This window comes from Gavialis gangeticus, unplaced genomic scaffold, assembly GCF_001723915.1.
Source record: "Gavialis gangeticus isolate Ggan-Ray unplaced genomic scaffold, GavGan_comp1, whole genome shotgun sequence".
Lineage (NCBI taxonomy): Eukaryota > Metazoa > Chordata > Crocodylia > Gavialidae > Gavialis > Gavialis gangeticus.
The window spans coordinates 42,277,276-42,295,058 of record NW_017729008.1 but is presented as its reverse complement, the minus strand read 5'-3'; the positions used below and the strand labels follow the sequence as shown (position 1 = coordinate 42,295,058).

At 50.0% G+C, this 17,783-nt stretch overlaps 2 protein-coding genes across 4 annotated transcripts in view; one reads left to right on the top strand and one right to left on the bottom strand.

Moving 5' to 3' along the window:
* Window positions 1-17,783, bottom strand: part of COPG2 (coatomer protein complex subunit gamma 2) — a 770,521-nt gene that overhangs the window by 243,949 nt on the left and 508,789 nt on the right. The gene's annotated exons all lie outside the window — the stretch shown is intronic.
* The window catches only part of ANKRD16 (ankyrin repeat domain 16), a 33,128-nt gene continuing 16,093 nt past the window's right edge, over window positions 749-17,783 (top strand). For 2 of the 3 annotated variants that reach the window (XM_019509654.1, XM_019509653.1), the window contains exons 1-7: window positions 749-1,022; window positions 1,304-1,658; window positions 5,837-6,057; window positions 8,664-8,706; window positions 10,247-10,355; window positions 12,014-12,175; window positions 16,279-16,357. In XM_019509654.1, the coding sequence (XP_019365199.1) occupies window positions 1,321-1,658; window positions 5,837-6,057; window positions 8,664-8,706; window positions 10,247-10,355; window positions 12,014-12,175; window positions 16,279-16,357 (952 nt within the window). In that variant the 5' untranslated portion in view covers window positions 749-1,022; window positions 1,304-1,320. The remainder of the gene's footprint in view (window positions 1,023-1,303; window positions 1,659-5,836; window positions 6,058-8,663; window positions 8,707-10,246; window positions 10,356-12,013; window positions 12,176-16,278; window positions 16,358-17,783) is intronic. The other variant, XM_019509655.1, reaches the window with a different exon arrangement.

Here is a 17,783-nt window from a genome sequence, read left to right as displayed (position 1 = left end):
GAAAAACTTGCCCCGGATTTTTTTTTTTTTCCCCCCCCCCCCCCCGTTAACCCTTCACAAGCCCGGGGAGACCAGTGTTGTGGAAAGCCTGGCACTGCTGGGCCCTGTCCTGGAAAATGCCACTAGGTTGGGGGGTGACATCATGGGGAGGTGTGATGATGTCACGCAGAAGCGCGATGTCCCATTGCTGCATGGTAACGTCGCGGCAGTGACCTCATGGCAACCCAAAGATAAAGATGTGACATCATGGGGAGTTGCGGTGTCGTTGCGCGGAAGGGCGATGTCCCATTGCTGCATGGTGACATCGGGGCAGTGACCTAATTCAGCCATGCAGCGATGTAATGGCCAAAGATAAAGATGTGCTCCTCAGTTCAATGGGCGCAAACAGCAGCAGCTTTATATCGTGTTTCTTCAGCAGATCTGAGGATGTTTTACCAAAAAAACCAAATAAAAAGCAATAGCATTGTCCCCATTTTGCAGACAGGAAAACTGAGGCAGAGGGAAGGGACACTGCTTACCCACCTCATCTCAGAAGCTGAGCACAGAATAGGACCCAGGTGTGCTGAATCCCAGGCCAATCAAAGCAGGGATCCTACCTGTAACGGGGGAGTGCTGCTCTTGAAGGCAGAGGGTCCCCTCCTGCAATGCTCTGCCTGCATGCACAGCTTGCCCTGCGCGCTTTTCTCTCTGCAGGACGCAGACGGAGGCTGCTCGTGCTGCCAGGGAGTGGGGCAAGTGCTATTCGTCCAAGAAACCCCAGCTGGAGCCTGGGGGAAGGCAGGTTGGCACAGCACAGCCGTGCAGCGGCCGCAGGGGGTTGTTTGCATGGGTCTCTAATCCTGCCATGTGAGGAATGCAAGCAGCTCGGGGATTCCCAGCTCCTGGAGTGGATCTTGCAATCTGCTTTTTCGTTTGGGGGTGTTTTATACATGCCTGGTGTCTAGGAACCACTGGCTGGCTCTGCATGAGCTGCAAGTCCTGCTGACTTAAGTCAGTGCATCCAAGCACTGGTACAGGGGGCGGTGGGTATTTTAAAGTTGCTTTTCTAGCTAACGTCTAGTTGCTCTCATCCATTTCAGGTCCCGGGCCTATTTTGGAGCCTCCCCTCCCCTCCCCTCCTCTCCCTTGCTGTTTTCCCGTGGATGTTTTAGCCCCGGGAAGTCGGCGGACGGATGCCTGACTCATTTGAAGAGACCCCTTTGTTGCGTTGCATTACTTTCCAAGTTGCATTTGAACAGCTTAGGAATAGTGCATATTGCAATCTTTTTTTAAATATTACCTCTTTTCCTTTCTGGTTTCCTAGAAGCCTCCCCCTTCGGTATGGCAGAGGGGGAAACCCAGAGACAACTGCTCAAGTTGATTCAAGAAGGACGATTTGACCTTTTCAGAGGAGAGCTGCAGAAGGATGAGGATCTGGTCCAGGCAGTGAGGCGGAAACACTTTGGGAAATCCAGGGACACACTGCTGCATTACGCAGCCAGGCACGGTCACCTGGACACGCTGACCCACTTAGTGGACACCTTGGAGATGGACATTGAGATGTGCAATAATGACTACAAGCGGCCCCTGCACGAAGCCGCTTCTATGGGCCACAGGGACTGTGTGCTGTACCTGCTGGCTAAAGGGGCCAAGGTAGACTGCTTGAAAAAGGCAGACTGGTAGGTCACAGGCTCATTTGGTTGTACTGTTTGAGAGGGACTGATGCAGAGTGGCTGGCGTGCAACCACAGGCATCCTAAACTAGTTCTGGGCTTATCCCAGGTCTCCCCCTCACATGTTAAAAAGCTCCAGTCTCTCAACTCTTCACACCTTGGTTTTCCCCAGGCGTGCAGATACTGATGAGTAAATTAGACAGACATGCCTCCATCACAGACCTAAAATGGGCCTTCATTAGCAATAGCTAGAAAATGCATACTCTCTTCTGGTGAAAATTCCCATGTGAAGGGGGACTAAGCATTGGACTAGCCTGTTGGAAGGGGACTAAGCATTATTCACCGATGTGGCGCAGGGAATGGATTTCCATCCCAGGAAGCAGCCGAAAATTATTACTGAAGAGTTAATGCTGAAATAAAACCATAAATAGGAATGATTGGCCGAATCCTTACCATTACAAATCGGTAGGCGGTTTAGTGATGCCTGACACCAACATAAAGGGAAGCGGGGGGAGACAGAGGCACAGCATGTGGCATTGCTAGATGCGAATATATTGCTGTCAGCTTTGTATTCCCATATCACCTTTTGTCCACAAAGACTCCAAGACCAATGGTCTTTACTTGCTTGTCCAAAGGAAGAGTCAGTGCACCGGTTTCAGTCTCTATATATAACACGCATGGGTTAGAGCAGAGAACAGCTGGAACTACAAAGGTATTGGTATCAACAGGACACGGGTACCTAAATACCTCTGTGGATTTTATCCTAACTCGCTGCCATAGAATTAGTCATGTGAATATCAAAAAGCCTGGCCTGGTCTTTGATAGCCATGAGACTCTTGAATTTTTGGCAATAACAGATGAGTTGCCCAATGCAGGGATGAGAGACAGCAAAGGTAGCCAACCTGCGGTACGTGTGCCACAAATGGCACAGGCAACTTGTGTGTGTGATACGTGGCAGATCAGGGAAGGGGCAGGCAGAACAGTGGCGGATGGAGCAGAAAGCTGAGCAGCAGACTGGGTAGGGAGCAGAAAGCAGAATGGGGGATTGGGTCTGGGAGTACATGGCAAGGAGCAGAAAGCAGACCAGCAGATCAGCTATGAGAGCACTGGACAAGGAGCAGAAGGCAGACCAGCAGAGCAGGCGTTGGAGTACCGGGCATGGAGGAGCAAGCAGAGCAGGCATGGGAGCACACATCAGGGAGTGGTGGAGCACATGGCCAGGAGCAGAAAGCAGACCATCAGATCAGACACGAGAACACCGGGCAAGGAGCAGAAGGTAGAGCAGGCAGAGCACGGGGCGTGGAGGAGAAAGCAGAGCAGCAGATCAAGCACAGAAACACAGGGCCGGGAGCAGAAATCAGAGCAGCTGATTAAACAGGGGAAGAGGATCGGAGAGGTACAGTATTCAGGGAGGTCGGGGGCTTAATCTGTGGCACTCCTACCAAAAAGCCTGGCCTCCACTGAGACAGAGAAACAGGGGCCTGGCGTTGTCGCGTTCCATGAAATTCTGTACATGTGTGAAGTCAAGTGTGCACACAAGTGATTTCAGGTTGGGTTTAGCAGGTGGCACCCAAAGTCAGAGCAAGACTGATTATTCATTTCACTTTGTTCATGGAGTTCACTTGATTACCAAACTTGGGGGGTGCATGCTCTCCACATGCCATTCATGACACCAGCCAGGGGGGAAAATACAAGAATTGCCCTTCCCTCCTGGATCTCTTGAGTATATTTTAACAAATAACTTTTTGCCCCTGCAGCAGTAGGACATTGGCACAGCCTTCATCCCTTGGCAAGCTATAGGGTTTTTTTTTTGATGTTTGGGACATGATGCCTGGTAGATGTCCATGGGAGTTGTTCCTGAAGTATTTAAGAATTAAGACAAATATATGACTAGGATTGTTTAAGGCAGGGCAGGGTGGTCCTTTTATAAGCCAACATATTCAGAGAGGCATGAGCTTTTGCAGGTTAGTCTACTCTGGCAGATGCTACGAATCGACTCGCAGAGGGCGGGGGTACTAAATAGGAAGGAATCAAATCATGGAAATGTGATTTTAGTCTGGGGCAATCCTCCCTGGAGCAGGAGGATGGACTAGATCAGCGCTTAAGTTCTCACCCTTTTCAAGGGTATCGCGCAGTGTCAGCTTTCCTAGGCATGCAAACGTGAATTGAGATTTCAAATAGGGATTCTTAGTGTTAAAAGCTTTCTGACCTATTGTGCAATCTTTCCGAGCTCTCTGTCCCAGAAGAATTGCTCTGTTACTTTTTCTGGAGTCAAAAATGACTGAAAACCATAGCTGGCATTTTCCAAGGGGGGCCTTGCGGCTAATGAGGGGTGCCTTGAGTCTAAAAAGGGTGAGAACCGCTGGACATGATGCTCCCCGGAGGTCCTTCCAGCCCTACTTTCACATGATATTTCATGTCTGCTTCCCACTGCACATCCCCCTTGCCTCATTTAAAAGCCCGAGAGGAGAGATGAATGTGTCAGTGTGTGAAAATAGGAGAGGCCTTCTTGCTTAGGACGCTTAAAATGCCCAATCTCTGAAATATGCCTAACTGGGGATAATCCATTATTGCTGGGGAAACGGGACAGATGAGGGGTTATTTTTTTTTCCCCAGAGCCCTAACTCAATTTTATTTTTTTTTAATAAACACTAGCCTTGTGCTTGTCACATAGAGCTGCCAGAAACCTCTCCTGATACTACTTTAAGGGTTTGTTCCCTTATAATTTTTTTATGAGTTCATCGTTTAAAAACCAATATCCATCTGGCCTGTATTGCCTCTAAAATGACCGCTGTCCATCAAGTTGAGGTTACGGTGTGGTCCATTTAAATTGGCAGGCGGATGGGGTGAAGGACTTGTGTATGGCAGCAATTGTAGTCTTCCACTCCCATTTGCCAAGTAAGGGACTGGTTATGGAAATAGTCTTTCCAGGACACCCTCTGGTCTTCCCAGCGGGAGGGACACAGCCTCGGAGGTATCTATTATAGATTTATTTCAGGAGCTCTCCCAAGAGCAGGAGAGAATTGCATGCTTGTGGGTAGGGCTTGGGGCTTTCTGGAGGCTTCCTGAGGCTTATTAAGTCTTTGTCTTGCTCATACGAGGTCTCCCCCACCATGAAATTAGCCCATCGCTGAGCTAAATATGCTGATGGGAGGGTTGGCTTGGCTTCTCTGCTGGTGTTGCAGTCTGGCTAGGGAGACCTTTCTGCAGCAGAGGCTGTAAATAATACAGGGCCTAAAAGATAGTGTCTTCTGCGTTGCTTGGAGGACACTAGAAATGCTTTAAAAAATGTGTTGTGAGGCTGAAAATGGGAGGATGGGGTCCCAGGGCATGCGAGAGTCCTGTCGCATTGGCACCTCTCTCGTGCATGGGGAATGGCAGCGACTGAATAAACGCAGGGAGCATCGTGCCGATGTGTTGCCTAGGAAATGAAGGTGACGTTTAAGAGCTGGCTACACTGGCTCGTGTGGATTGGGAAAATGGGATTGTCTGACTCACAGTTTGTTATCTGCAGTTCCAGTTGTCACCTCTGAGGACAGGAATGAGACTGCGGGGAAGGCAAGGACCGATGTGACCCCAGCAGGTCAAAGACAACGATGTCTTGAATGCATGCTTCCTCTCCTAGAGTGGAAAGCAAGCATGCTTTGTGATGGCCTGTCGGGCTGCTTGGATGCAGGGAGACGAATTTCCAGCGTCAGCACTTTGGCGTTGACGCCAGTGCACTGTGTACAAGCGCCCCAAGTGCTCTGTTGTAATGGCGAGTTTCAGCCAGCTTAAATGTAGTTAGGCTCAGCTAGTTCAGTCTCCAGGCTTGCCATGGAAAAAATGATGCTCTAGGACTTGCCGTGAACGGGTTTGTGGCAGGGGATCAAAGAGGCTGGTCATCAGCTGGGGTAAAGACTAGGGCTTTTGCTCCTTAAAGGAGGCTCTGTGAGTTGACCCAAGTTTTTCCTGAGCTTGGGGAGGTCACCTATCCTGTCTGGCCTGCCACAAGAGGGCAAACGGGATCCCATTCATTGAGTCAATACATTACACCCAGGCTGACCAACTAGACCCCTGCTTGACCACACTGAACCTTATACCACGCTTCAAATTCATTTATTGCAGCTTTGTAGCCTGGACTTAATGGAGCAGCCGGTGTTATAGCAAGGTTGCATTGTGTTTATCCTCCCTTCCCTTTTCCAGGACACCTCTGATGATGGCCTGCACCAGGAGCAACATGGATGTCATCAAAGATCTCATCGAGCACGGAGCTAACCCGCTGCTGAAGAACAAAGACGGCTGGAATTGCTTCCACATCGCCAGTCGAGAGGGCCATCCCCAGGTCATCTGGTACTTGCTCGCTGTGGCACCGAGCAGCTGGGACACAGAGAGCAAAATAAAAAGGACGCCTCTGCACACTGCAGGTATGGATCCCACTCCTCCTGGCCCCGGGAGAGCTTGTGGGTCTGCAGAGATTAGGAGAAAGGCTTTGTCTTCGTGGCTAACGGGGGCATGGTTTTGGACCCTGGGGGGTACCTTGCCTGACCCCTCCAGAGGTAAAAACACAGTAAAAAAAAGGCACTTAAGTTTTACTGCAAAGTAACTTCAGCAAGATCAGCACTGTAGCCCTGCCTGGAGCTGACCTCGCCACTTTTACCTCCCAGTAAAACAAACTTGCCTTTTCATCCCAGTCTTTTTTTCCCCAAGGATAGACAAGGCATGTTGGTTATTCCAAGCACATCTCTTTTAGCAGAGAAGATAAGGGTTAATGCTGTTCGGAGGCTGAATCTCTGAAGTCACGAAGTGTCCTCAGTTCCCATTGAGTTAGGTGTCATGACGCCCAACAGTTTGAAGAGGTAATCAGTGCTCTTCCTGGTCTGATGTGGGATGACAAGATGGGAAAAGCTGTCTGAACTGAAAGGGCAATTTTAGCTCCGTGACTCTTTCGTTCGCCCCACTACATGCTTCCCTTCAGCTTTCCTGTGGGCTACTGGGCATGCTTCATAGCCCACTGGTGGGCTACCCTGCTAGAAACAATGCTGCAGATAACCCCAGGACGGCAAATGTCCCATCATTTGGGACATCTGAAATTAGATCTTAATCCTCTCGCCTACCACCCATCTCCATTTATCTCAGGGATGGGCAAGGGATTTTATCCAGCCCGCAGAGGGTCCCTTGGCCCCCACCCAGCCCAGGTGCGATGGGCAGCCTGGGGCATGGCTCACGCGGCCAGTCCTGCTGCCCTCAGGAGTGGACTTGGACTTGGCTTCCCAGCAGCCCTTGCGGCGCCAGTTCACTGTGCCTGGCTGCCGCTGCCAGTCAACCCTGCACCCACTGCCAGGGGTGCCAGACGGAGTGGGTGCGGGGGGTCTCCAAACGCTGAGGTCAATAACTTTTGCACCACTAGTGTCTTGCATTAGTTGGGATAAATCCTGAGCAACCGAGATGAGTTTGGGGAGCGTCAGAGCCGTATGTTGAGTGTTTGCAAGAAGCATGGGGAAAATTTGACAGCTCAAGCTCAATCTTAAACCTCTCAGCCCTTCTTTAAATGGAAAGTAGCACTCCACCTTCACTCCAGCAGGGCTGGTGCCCTCTTCTCTTGTGTGCAGAGCGTTCTGAGAGTTGCAGATGCAGGGAGATGTACTAGTGCCAACTGTTATGATCTCACATCTGAATTAAGACCATGAATTTCAATTACTGGAATAAATGATCACTCCGTGGCTCCAGTTGGAGGGCGGATGTGTTTGTAATTACAGTTCAGAGCTGGGGATGCTGGTCCTGTCTCTGCCACAGATTTCCGGTGTGACCTAGAGCAAATTGCTTTACCTCCCCCTGCCCCAAGTCCCCATCTGTGACATGTTGGTGATAGTATTTTCTCAGGCCACATGGGTGCCATGAGGCTTAATTAAGTATCTGCAGTGTCCTGTGATCCTTGCAATATGCAAAAGAAGTGCAGTTTATTAACATAACCTGCATTCATAATGGCAGGCTGTTCCTCTCTCAATAGCTGTGTTGTGCTCCAGGTGTCCTTGAAACGTTATGCACATGGTGAGGATGCTGCAATCAAAGATCAAGGCTCTGTTGTAGGGCACTGAAAACCCATAACACAAAAAGTCTCTGCCTCAAAGAGTTTACAGTCTAAGTCTGAGACCAGACAATGGGGAGATGCCACAAAAGGCAGGAAGGGCAGTGTAACAATCAGGCGGTTGTGATCAGTGCTGTTAAGCGGTGGTCACAGCACACCAGGTTCATTGTTGCGCTGTCACTGTTGCAACTAAGACTTGCATTCACTGGTATTTTCTACATGCCGTGCACTCTTCTTGCTCTGTGATCTGTGAGCTGAGGAATCAAAACATTTGATCTGAATCCTTAATCAAAGAGAGGGAATAGCCTGAATTAATAATCTGTGGGGTTATTTTTACTTCTTAAAAATGACTGGAAAAGGAGGGGAAAAAATAGGGAAGCATCCCCATTTTGCTGCAGTGTGATAGATAAAGAAAGGTTTTTCCATTTGCAATTCAGATTTTTCTGCCCTATTTTTCCCCTAAGAAGGACTCAATGGATGACTGCAGAGCTAGTGGAATCATGACTCAATTAGCCAGAAAATGAGATCGAAGCCCAAAAAGGGAGGGCAGTATTATTCAGATCATTCAAAACTGTTTGTTTTGTGTTGGTTTTGCTGAATCTCTGTTTAAGTTAGAGAACGAACAAATACCCTGGGAAAAAGATTTATTTGCTGAGATTCAGGATATACAATCCCTCCATGCACACCACCCTGAAGAAGGCAAGTAAACCTCTCATTCTGCTTTTTTCCTCCCATTTTATCTGGAGGTTTCCAGAAAAAAAAGACTGTTTTGGTCTTTCTGATTGTATCTAAATAAAAAATACAGGCGGGAAACTTTTTTGGGGGGGGTTCTGTATACATCATACTTAAGCCTAGAGGGGTACAAACCCAATCGGTAGGTTTTTCCTTTGTAGGTGGGAGGATGCATGCAAACATGAATTACCATCCACTTCCTCTCTCTCACAGCAATGCATGGCTGTTTTGACGTAGTGAAAGTGCTGCTTGAGCGGTAAGGGTGTTTCCTATCTTTGTTTTCTGCATGCATATACATGTGCATGTGCGCGTGTGCACGCATACGCGCACACACACACACACACACACACACACACACTGTCACACTCTCCTCTGCCAACCCTCTCCCTGCCACCCCCCCATCACAGGACCAGGCGTGCTCCAGATGACACGGACACAAAGCACATTTGTGCCATGCAGCAATCCCAGCCACACAGCTGCTCCTTCTTGAGCCCTAAGAATATATCAATTGCCTCTGGCTTTTTCACAGCCAATTACGGCGATTTGAGACAAATTTATTCTCTGAATTGTCTTAGACGTCACTGTGCTGTGAGCCCCCAGTTATGGACGTTAGCGGGCTCTTTATTCCTCAGCTCAATCACTTGGGTTGCCTTCAATGGGTCCGAGTCCTTGCGGCAACCAAAAAGAAAAAAAAAAATCCCTTGGGGCAAGTTTGTGCCTGGTGTAACATCCGCAGGGATAATGACCCATCCCAACTACTGCCTTTGTGCATGGCAGTGAGAGCCACCGTGCGGCAGGGCTAGGGTTCATCTCATGATGAGGACTGACAGCGCATCCGCCATCATCGTGCCTGCTCTGCTCTCTTGCCATTCAAGGTCCCGTCTAGTTTCTGCCCGGGGCTTTGAAGCTGCACTGAATCGATCCATACCCAGACATCCTGGCCCCACCTCTTTCCTGATCAGCATTACCCCCAGTAGAGTTGCATTACCTTTCTGAAAGATCCCAAGCAGAGGGGAGGATATATCCACATCCTCACACCTCTCTTGGTCCTACTAAAGCCTGGTTTCCAGTTGGCCTGAAGTGAATTTGATCCGTCACCATATTATTGGGCCAAAGCCTCTGTTTTGGGCTTCTGCTAAGAACACTTTCCATTCACTTGGATGGGAGTTCTGCCTGTGCAAGGATTTGGCCCACAATAATGATGTGATGCCACCGGTCTGGAATAAGGGCAAGGCTCCTCCCCGTGCCAATACCATGCTTGTTGCCCTTGCATGTCCTATGGAAATGCTTAAGTGGGGCAGAGACTTGCTGTTTCACTGTGTGAGGGTGAAGCTCACCTCCCAGGAGTTGCACCACCCAGAGAAGAGCTTTGAGCCCCAAATGGCCCCATGCCCTCTTGTTCTAGTCGGCCCTGTCTGCACATCTAAAGCCGTTGTGTTACAGCCACTGATAGGCCTCAGATGCACCCCTGCGGGTGCATCTACATGAGATGCTTAATGTGCAGAAGACTAAATCTACTGCACATTAGCATGGCAGGCAAACCCTGTGCTAATGCACAGTAGATTGAGTCTAATGCGCATTAATGTCACTTTAAAAAGCGTTCATCTACACTAATGTGCAGTAGTGCCGATTATGGCACATTAAGTTAGTACCTGTTTATTACAAGAACTCAATGCGCCATAATTACAGCACATTAATGAACGTGTAAATGCACTCTCTAGCTTCAACTCCAACCCCATTGCAGCCCAAAGGGCTCCAGTGAATTCAGCACTCTCTTGTTTTATGTTCTCTCCCAGGTGCCAGTACAAGCCTGACAGTCGGGACAATTGTGGAATCACGCCCTTTATGGATGCAATACAGAACGGGCATATAGATATAGCCCGGCTGCTTCTGGAAAAGCACAAGGTACACTGACTTCCTTTCGGGGCCGGGCACCCAGAAAAGGGGATGTGATTAGCTGGGAAAGACAGCTAAATCTACAGACTTTGCTTAGATTGATTCCCACTGGAGGTAGAAAGAGAGTTGGTCCAGTGAGGACTGAGTGGAAAAGTGAGCAAGAGTCAGGGTTTGACGTATGGCAGGTTTTCACTAGGGGCTGATTGTGAGTCTTTTGCTCCCTCAGCAAGGAGTTACCATACAATTGTCGAGGCAGTCAGAGAAGCCTAGTCTGTCCGTCACGAGCCTTTCGCCATCAGCACATCTTATAAATATTAGCTAAATCAGTGGTGCTTGATCTCCTGCCCGCAGGCCAGATCTAGCCCCAGGTACCATGTCACCAGCCCACGGGTCCAGAAATGGGGTGGTGGTAGCATTAATTTTCACTCCCCTGCTGCCAAATTTGCAGACCATAGATGACGCACCCCTCTGCACTAGATCATCAGCCAACAGTGGGGCAGGTGCATGGGGTGACGGGAGAGGATGTATCGTTCCTGCTTTACAGACCAGGAAACTGAGACCCAGCAAGGGTGCAAAGGGAGTTGGTGAAAGGCTGAGATGAGGAACCAGTAGTAATTTTCTCCCTCTTCCAGTTCATTGTCTGGCATTTCTAGATGTGAGTGATGCCCCAAGGCTGATAGCACTGGAGACATCCTGGCCATTTCAACAACCATCTGGCTATAAAGGCCATTAGCTTCACCCACCCATAACAGCTGTGGTTCCCAGCTTCTCCCTGCAGCAACCCGGCATTTCCTTTGCAATGGCAGACATTATAGAGAGGCTGCTAGATCCAACTGTGTGTTTGAAATAACAGACTCTCCACTGCTTATTTTGCTTTTGGCAGCTATGGGTCTGAAAACTTAAAAGAACATTAAAAAAAAAACCTCTTTAAAAGGGGACTGGACAAATGCAAGGTGGATGGGTCCAACATGACAGCTAAGGATGCAGCATCCAAATTGGGACTTTTAGGCCTCTTAATGCTGGGAGCTGTAGGGGGAGAGGACAGGTCATGGATGAAGGCATTGATGCTGTTCCCCTCAGCACCTACTCTGTACCATTGTGAGAGACAGGTCTGTTTATTATATAATAAAGGGCCTAGACCTATGATACAGGGGTACAGGGTGTAGCTGTGTTGGTCTAAGGACACAGGCAGACAAGGTTCATCAGGGAAATCCGATATCTTTTATTAGACCAAATTTGAGTCGGTCTAATAAAAGATATCAGATTTCCCCAAAGAACCGTGTCTACCTAAACCTAAGAGGAATTTCAAGCCCCTCTTGGTATCTAGAGGGAGGTCACGGGGTACAGAGGTGGATGGACCTCTGGGATGACCCAGGATGGCCTCTCCTATGGTCTTAAGTGAAAAGGCAATGGGCCTCAGTAGAGTTGTTATAACTCATGCCAGTCTAAGGAAGAGGAAACCCAAGCTCTAGCCATGGTAGAGGCACGATAAAAAAGCTATTGCCTATGTCCAAACTGCTCCAACACTTTAACCCTGCTGGGTGAGGAATTTTTTCTGAACGATGTGCTATGTTTTCATCGGCCTTTTAGGAACAGGCAGGCGTGTGGGGTGCACCGGGCGCTTAAACCTTCCTGACCATCTGGCGTTGGTTTCTGTGTTCCCCTAGGCCTGCCACACGGCAGGGGATGCCCTGGGGGCCCAGCCCCTGCACCTGGCAGCGGTCACGGCGCAGGATGAAGCCATCCGGTTTCTTGTCTCGGAGCTGGGCGTTGGCGTCGATGAGAGAGCAACTTCCCTCCGGCTCACGGCGCTCCATTACGCGGCCAAGGTTTGTCTCCTTTCAGCTGGGGGGCATATATCAAAATAGCTGCAGTCCTGGGGGGCTCTGAGGGCTGACACAGGTGGCACCATCATTTGCCTGGCGATGGGCACCAAAGAGGAGCTGACCTTGGCACGTGGTTGGAGTTGCCCCAGCCGCCTGGGAGCAGTATTAATGCTCGGATGGAAGTGCTGGCTCATTATTTAATGGGAGCTCTGGGTGCCAGCATCTCTCAAGAGCAGGCTTGCAGACTGATGCTAGGTCCCTCTGCTGCTCGTTGGACAGTTCAGGTGATGGGGAAAGAAACTCTTGCTCGAATTTCCTCCTCATTCGGTTCCCACCTCTCTGGCAGCTTGCAGCCCTGCAGGTCGCAAACCACCCCTGATCCTCAGCAAGGTCCTAAAGCACCTAGTCATTTCTGGCTGTAGCCCCATGCTGCACAGAAACACCCGCTGTGGTTTTAAAAAGCCAGTCCTTTGTGTCAATGGGTCAGTTCTGGCCAGGTTTGTAGGGTTTGGGAGCTTCCTACACCCTTTTCCGGGCCCTTTCCTCCTTCCTCTGGCCCACTTGTGAGGATGGTGCAAACGGGGTAGAAGGGTTGAGCGTGGGCCTTTCCCTTCGTGTATCACCTGGGCACACAGGACAAGTCATATTGCTGTAGTGGCTTTATTGTTTCTCCAATGGGTCCTGCTCAGGAGCTGAGCCACCTCCTGCAGATCTCTGTTATGCACGTGTTAGCTTACAGTAGCATCCCTGTTATATGAGGGTTTTTTTTAATGACTCCCAAAGGGAAACCACTTCCTTGGGGACGTCACAGTGTCAGAAACATTACCCTGCAGCACTTAGGGCAGCCCCAAGGCAATGGAAAGGGAGGTTATCCGGAGGGAGCAAATGCCAGGACAGGGCTGGCTGGCCCGCTGGTGCGAGAAGTGGATTAGACTGTGTTGGGATTGTGCGCCCAGCCTAGCCCGATAGCTGGAGTGAAATGTGGCTTTCTCCCTCTGTTACAAACGCCTCTGTGCCTCTTCCTGAGAGCGCTGGCCCAGCTCAGCGCAGCATTGGCACAGGATGGCCCCCATACAGGAGCCCTTTCTCCTGGCTGCCCGTCCTTGTGCACCAAGAAAGGGCATTGAAAGCCCTTCTTGTACTTCTTACAACAAGGCGATGGGGGAATGCAAATGTGCCCTTGGAGAAGTTCCCAGCTTGGCTCTTGCCGAGGGTTGCACAGCCTGATTGGTAAAAGCACTGATGGGTTTCTGTGCTTTTGTCAGCACTGATGTCGCTTCACATTTGCGGTGTAATTTGTTTCAGGTCGGTTTGATTTGGGTGGGGGTGGGGTTTCCCTCCCTCTTTTATTTTTTGCAGCTGTAAATACGTTAGAACGAAACGATGCTTTCAACTCAATTTGCAGCACAGGCAGCTTTAGGTCAAACAGCTGCTGGCGCACAGTTGTTTTGCATGTACGGCAGCGCATTCGGTGCTGTGAGCAAAGGGAATGCGCAGCCTGCGATGCAACTGACTCGGATGATAATTGGGAAAGGGAGCGCAGGGGGGGTGGGGAGGAAGTGAGATCTGTGCTTGCACTAATTAGCCGAGGTGAAGGAGAAATTGCCAAAATGGGTGCAATCATTTAGTGGGAGTTCAGGGGGGTGGGTGGAGAGGTTTAAAATATTTCCTGGAGGCATCTGAAATGAGCTGCTGTCCCCAGAAGAGGCAGAACAGGGTGGATCATTAATCTGTATCAGTGAGTCAATCTCTGTATTCTTGTGAAGCACAAATACCATATCAATCCTTTGGAAAATGCCGGTGCTGTGCAGGCTTATGTCAATGGAGAGAGAATAAATTTGGATCGATTGAAAGCTCCCCCTCCTCCACTAAGGGGCACTTCTAGATCTCTAGTAACCACAAGAGGTTTACAGCATGGGAGAAAACACAGTACCTTAATGAAGCTTATTCCTTTTAACAAATCATGAGCTGCTGATGTGTATATCATATAAGGAAAATCAGGGATCTGAGGGTTTTGTGTAGGGAGCCCATAAAAGCAATTTGATTTCATTATTTGATCCTAGATGTGGACTGGCTGGGAAAAGGCAAGATTAGCTGACAGCTTCAATGCAACGATTTGCTAATAAAGAAGCATCGTCAGGCTCCAGGGTTATTCTCCATTAACTCCTGCCAGTCCACGCAAGCATGGGGCCTCACGGGGGCTACAGGGACAATTCTTTCATGTCCTTGGGACAGATGCGATCCTCCCATCCTGGGTGCCTTAACTTCCCCCTGAAGGTCAAGACCAGTTAATAGGAGTCCTGGAGGCATTGACAGACTTCAGGGGCAAGGAATCGGATACACAGGGATCTTCCCCTAAACACTGTAGCTTGGGCCCATCGCGGTTTCTAAGTCTGGGCCTTTCAGGGTTTATCTGTGTGTCACCGCAGCTTGCAGTGTTAGACACACGCCCGCCCAGTCTCTCCCACACGCCATGCATGCAAAAGACCCTCGGGCATAGGCTTGTTTGCACATTGACTGCCCTCCCCACCCTGGCCGCTTGCACGATTGGGAATATGGGAATAAAGTATAGCCTGAGCTGTACTTTAGCTTGTGCTGCTTGGCAGTGTGGATGCAAGCAAAATAACTCAAAGGCCAATAGCCCTCCTAGGTCCTTCCTTCATTGCCCCTCCAAGGGGCTATAACTGCCTGGAAAAGCCTGGCACAGAGAACCACAGAGCATGCCCCGAACGTGTGTGCGAGGGCAGAGACACAGGCCACAGTGACGTGGGGATGGCTGTGCAGCAGGGATGCTGGTACCTGGGCTAGGCAAACGGGAGTGTTTAGACCTGGGAGCCAAGCACTGGAGCTCACTGTGCAGTGTGGACATAGCCTGAGCGGCCACCTCTTTCCCTGTGGGATTGAGCGGTTTTCTTCCTTTGCTCACTTGGCAAATAGGGCATTCAGCTAAGATCCTTCCTTGCGGTCCCCTTAGGCCCCTGGGCTGGCCTGCCTGCTTCCTATCACTACCTGCATGACTGGGATGGCCAATCCAAAGCAAATAATTGGGGAAGATACGCGTCCTCACCCCAAAAGCTGAGGGCTTCAGTCTCCGGCGTCACCAAGCCGGGACCTGTCCATAAGGGCGAGAGGAGGGGTCTTCTGCCTTCGACTCCAGCTGATTGCCAATAAGCGTCTTGATGCCCACCTTGCTGGAGTCATCTGACCCCAGGAGTCTTTCCTGCCCAAGTGCAGCGGGGCTGGACCCGATGATCCTGTAAGGTCCCTTCTAGCCCCTAACACTTACCTGTTGCTGCTTTCACGGGGACCGGGAGGCACTCAGCACTTGGCACATTTGGGGCTTCGATTCTCCCTCTCTCTTGCAAGCTATTGCCTGTATCCTTAGCGTTGCACCTGGAAACGGCTCGTCACGAAGCATCATCGTTTCAAGGACTGTCCTTGGACTGAGCTCCTTTCTTTGTCAAGAGCCTGTGAACAGTTAACAGGAGCGTGCAAGCCCAAGGAAAGGCCTGCAGTTCTGCCAGCAGCCGCTGGATCTAGACAATGCCCTGGCAGACCTCAAGCAGAAGCGCTGATTGTGGGCCAGGTCATCCACGTGCTGTGGCCTTTCTGCCTGGCCGTGGCAGCACAGATCATCTTGCATGGGAATGGCTGTGAATTGGCCTGGCCGTGGCAGCACAGGGCAGGGAGGATCATCTTGCATGGGAATTGCTGGGTTGATTAGAGCTGTCCATAGAGCTGGCCACCTACGGAGGAGGAGGAAGGTGCTGCTGTGCTTCTAGCTAAAGCAACAGGCCATTGAGGCCACAGGCAGCCAAGAGTAATTTCCTGATGTGCCGGGGGGCCCTCAGATCCCAGGAGCTGAATCTCCCTCTCCTATTACCCTCAACTGGATCAAAAATCAGGATCCTGCACTGAATCTTTCCATGGGGTGTGCGGTGTTGACCATGTGCCACCCATAGAGATTCGGTAAATGTTGATTCACAGGCTTTTTTCCTATTGCACACTCCTGCACATTTATAGGAGATGCCAAACTGGGAAGGGTTAAAGGGCTGCTTTGGCTGCAACAGATCCGCAGTAAACGTTGTTTGTGCTTTTCAATGCAGGAAGGACACGCAAGCACCATCCGAACGCTGCTGTCCTTGGGCGCTGACTTGCAAGCCAGAGATGGGAAAAGCCGATCGGGTAAGGACTTGGGATCGTTTCCTATTTGTGTAGCCGTACTTGCCACTTTTGAAAAAGAGATGCCCTGTCTTCCTCTTTGTGACCGTACAGGGCACAGGCTGAAACCAGCAGCAGGTGTACGTAAAAATGGCTTGTAACTTTGTCGGTGGAATTTGGATGCGGTATCGAGCCGCTGCAGTCAGTGCATTGAGTTGGGGACACCACCTCAAGAATGGCAATGGGTGAGGTTCCCTTTGCATTCAGTGTTTCTAAGAAGGGAAGAAATGGGTTCAGCCACTGTCAAAATGGGCCATTTATGCAGCCTTCGGAAATGTTCACAGTGACCCTACAGTCTTGCATCTGCAGCCATCGTGAACAGTGCCTTAATCTGCCTTTCTCCCCATGCCTAGCCTACACTATGAATTAGGGATATTCAGGGTCTCTTTGACCTACCTGTTTGCCATGGTTTATAGCAGTCACATGCCAGCCTTTTCCCCATGTAACCCCATGGCAGGGAAGTCCAAACATCCCTCAGCTATTGGGATGTCTTCTGTCCCAGGAGCTGCAAGGCTGAACATCTCTTGCAAGACCCCGGGTGCCTTCAGCTCCCTGTTGATGTCACTGGGAGATGAAGGCTCTCAGGACTTTGCAAAAGACACTGTGGACCTTGCAGGACTGAGCCAAGAGATGAGGTGAGGAAGGCTGGTGAACCCAGCTATCCAAGACTGGACCATATTCCCAACTTAGCAGCTATGCTGGGACCAGAGACAATCCAACTGGTGCACTGAAACTTTCTTTCTCAGCACCCGAGACCCAGTCATGTGCTCGTGGACTGTGCTCCAGATCCCCGAGCTGGCCTGGACTGGCATCATCCCTTTGACATCCACAGAGCTACTAGCCAAGGACATGCACCACTTATGAATTAGTTGCCGTCTATACAATCATCCATGTCATAATTTAGTTATGCTCACAATACAAACCTCCCCCCTGACCTTTCCCAAGATGATACAGTTAGTTTCTTCTACCTGGGGCAGCCTTGTGTTGGATGGTGATACTGGGCTGTGGATACAGGTGATACTGTGCTTGGACGGAGGGTACTTTATGGGAAAAAGCAGCCCCAAATGAACAGAAATAGTCTCATTTAATGTCCCGCCTTGTGATATACTGGGCTGACTCCCATGCTCCTGGAAGACTCATCGCCACATCCAGCATCTTCTGGACCCTTTTCATTCAAACCAAAACTCACTTGCAAGTAACAAGGGCCGGAGGCCTCTCTCACTCTGCTGTCAAGTTGTTCACACAAAGGACTGGGAATTAAAGGAATTTAATTGGGCTTTAACCACTGATTCAGTGTGTGACCTTCCAGGCGAGACACTTGACCTTTTTTCCCCTAACTCAAGCCCAGATGGAAAACTTAAAACTAAAACAGGGACTTCAATGAAAACCA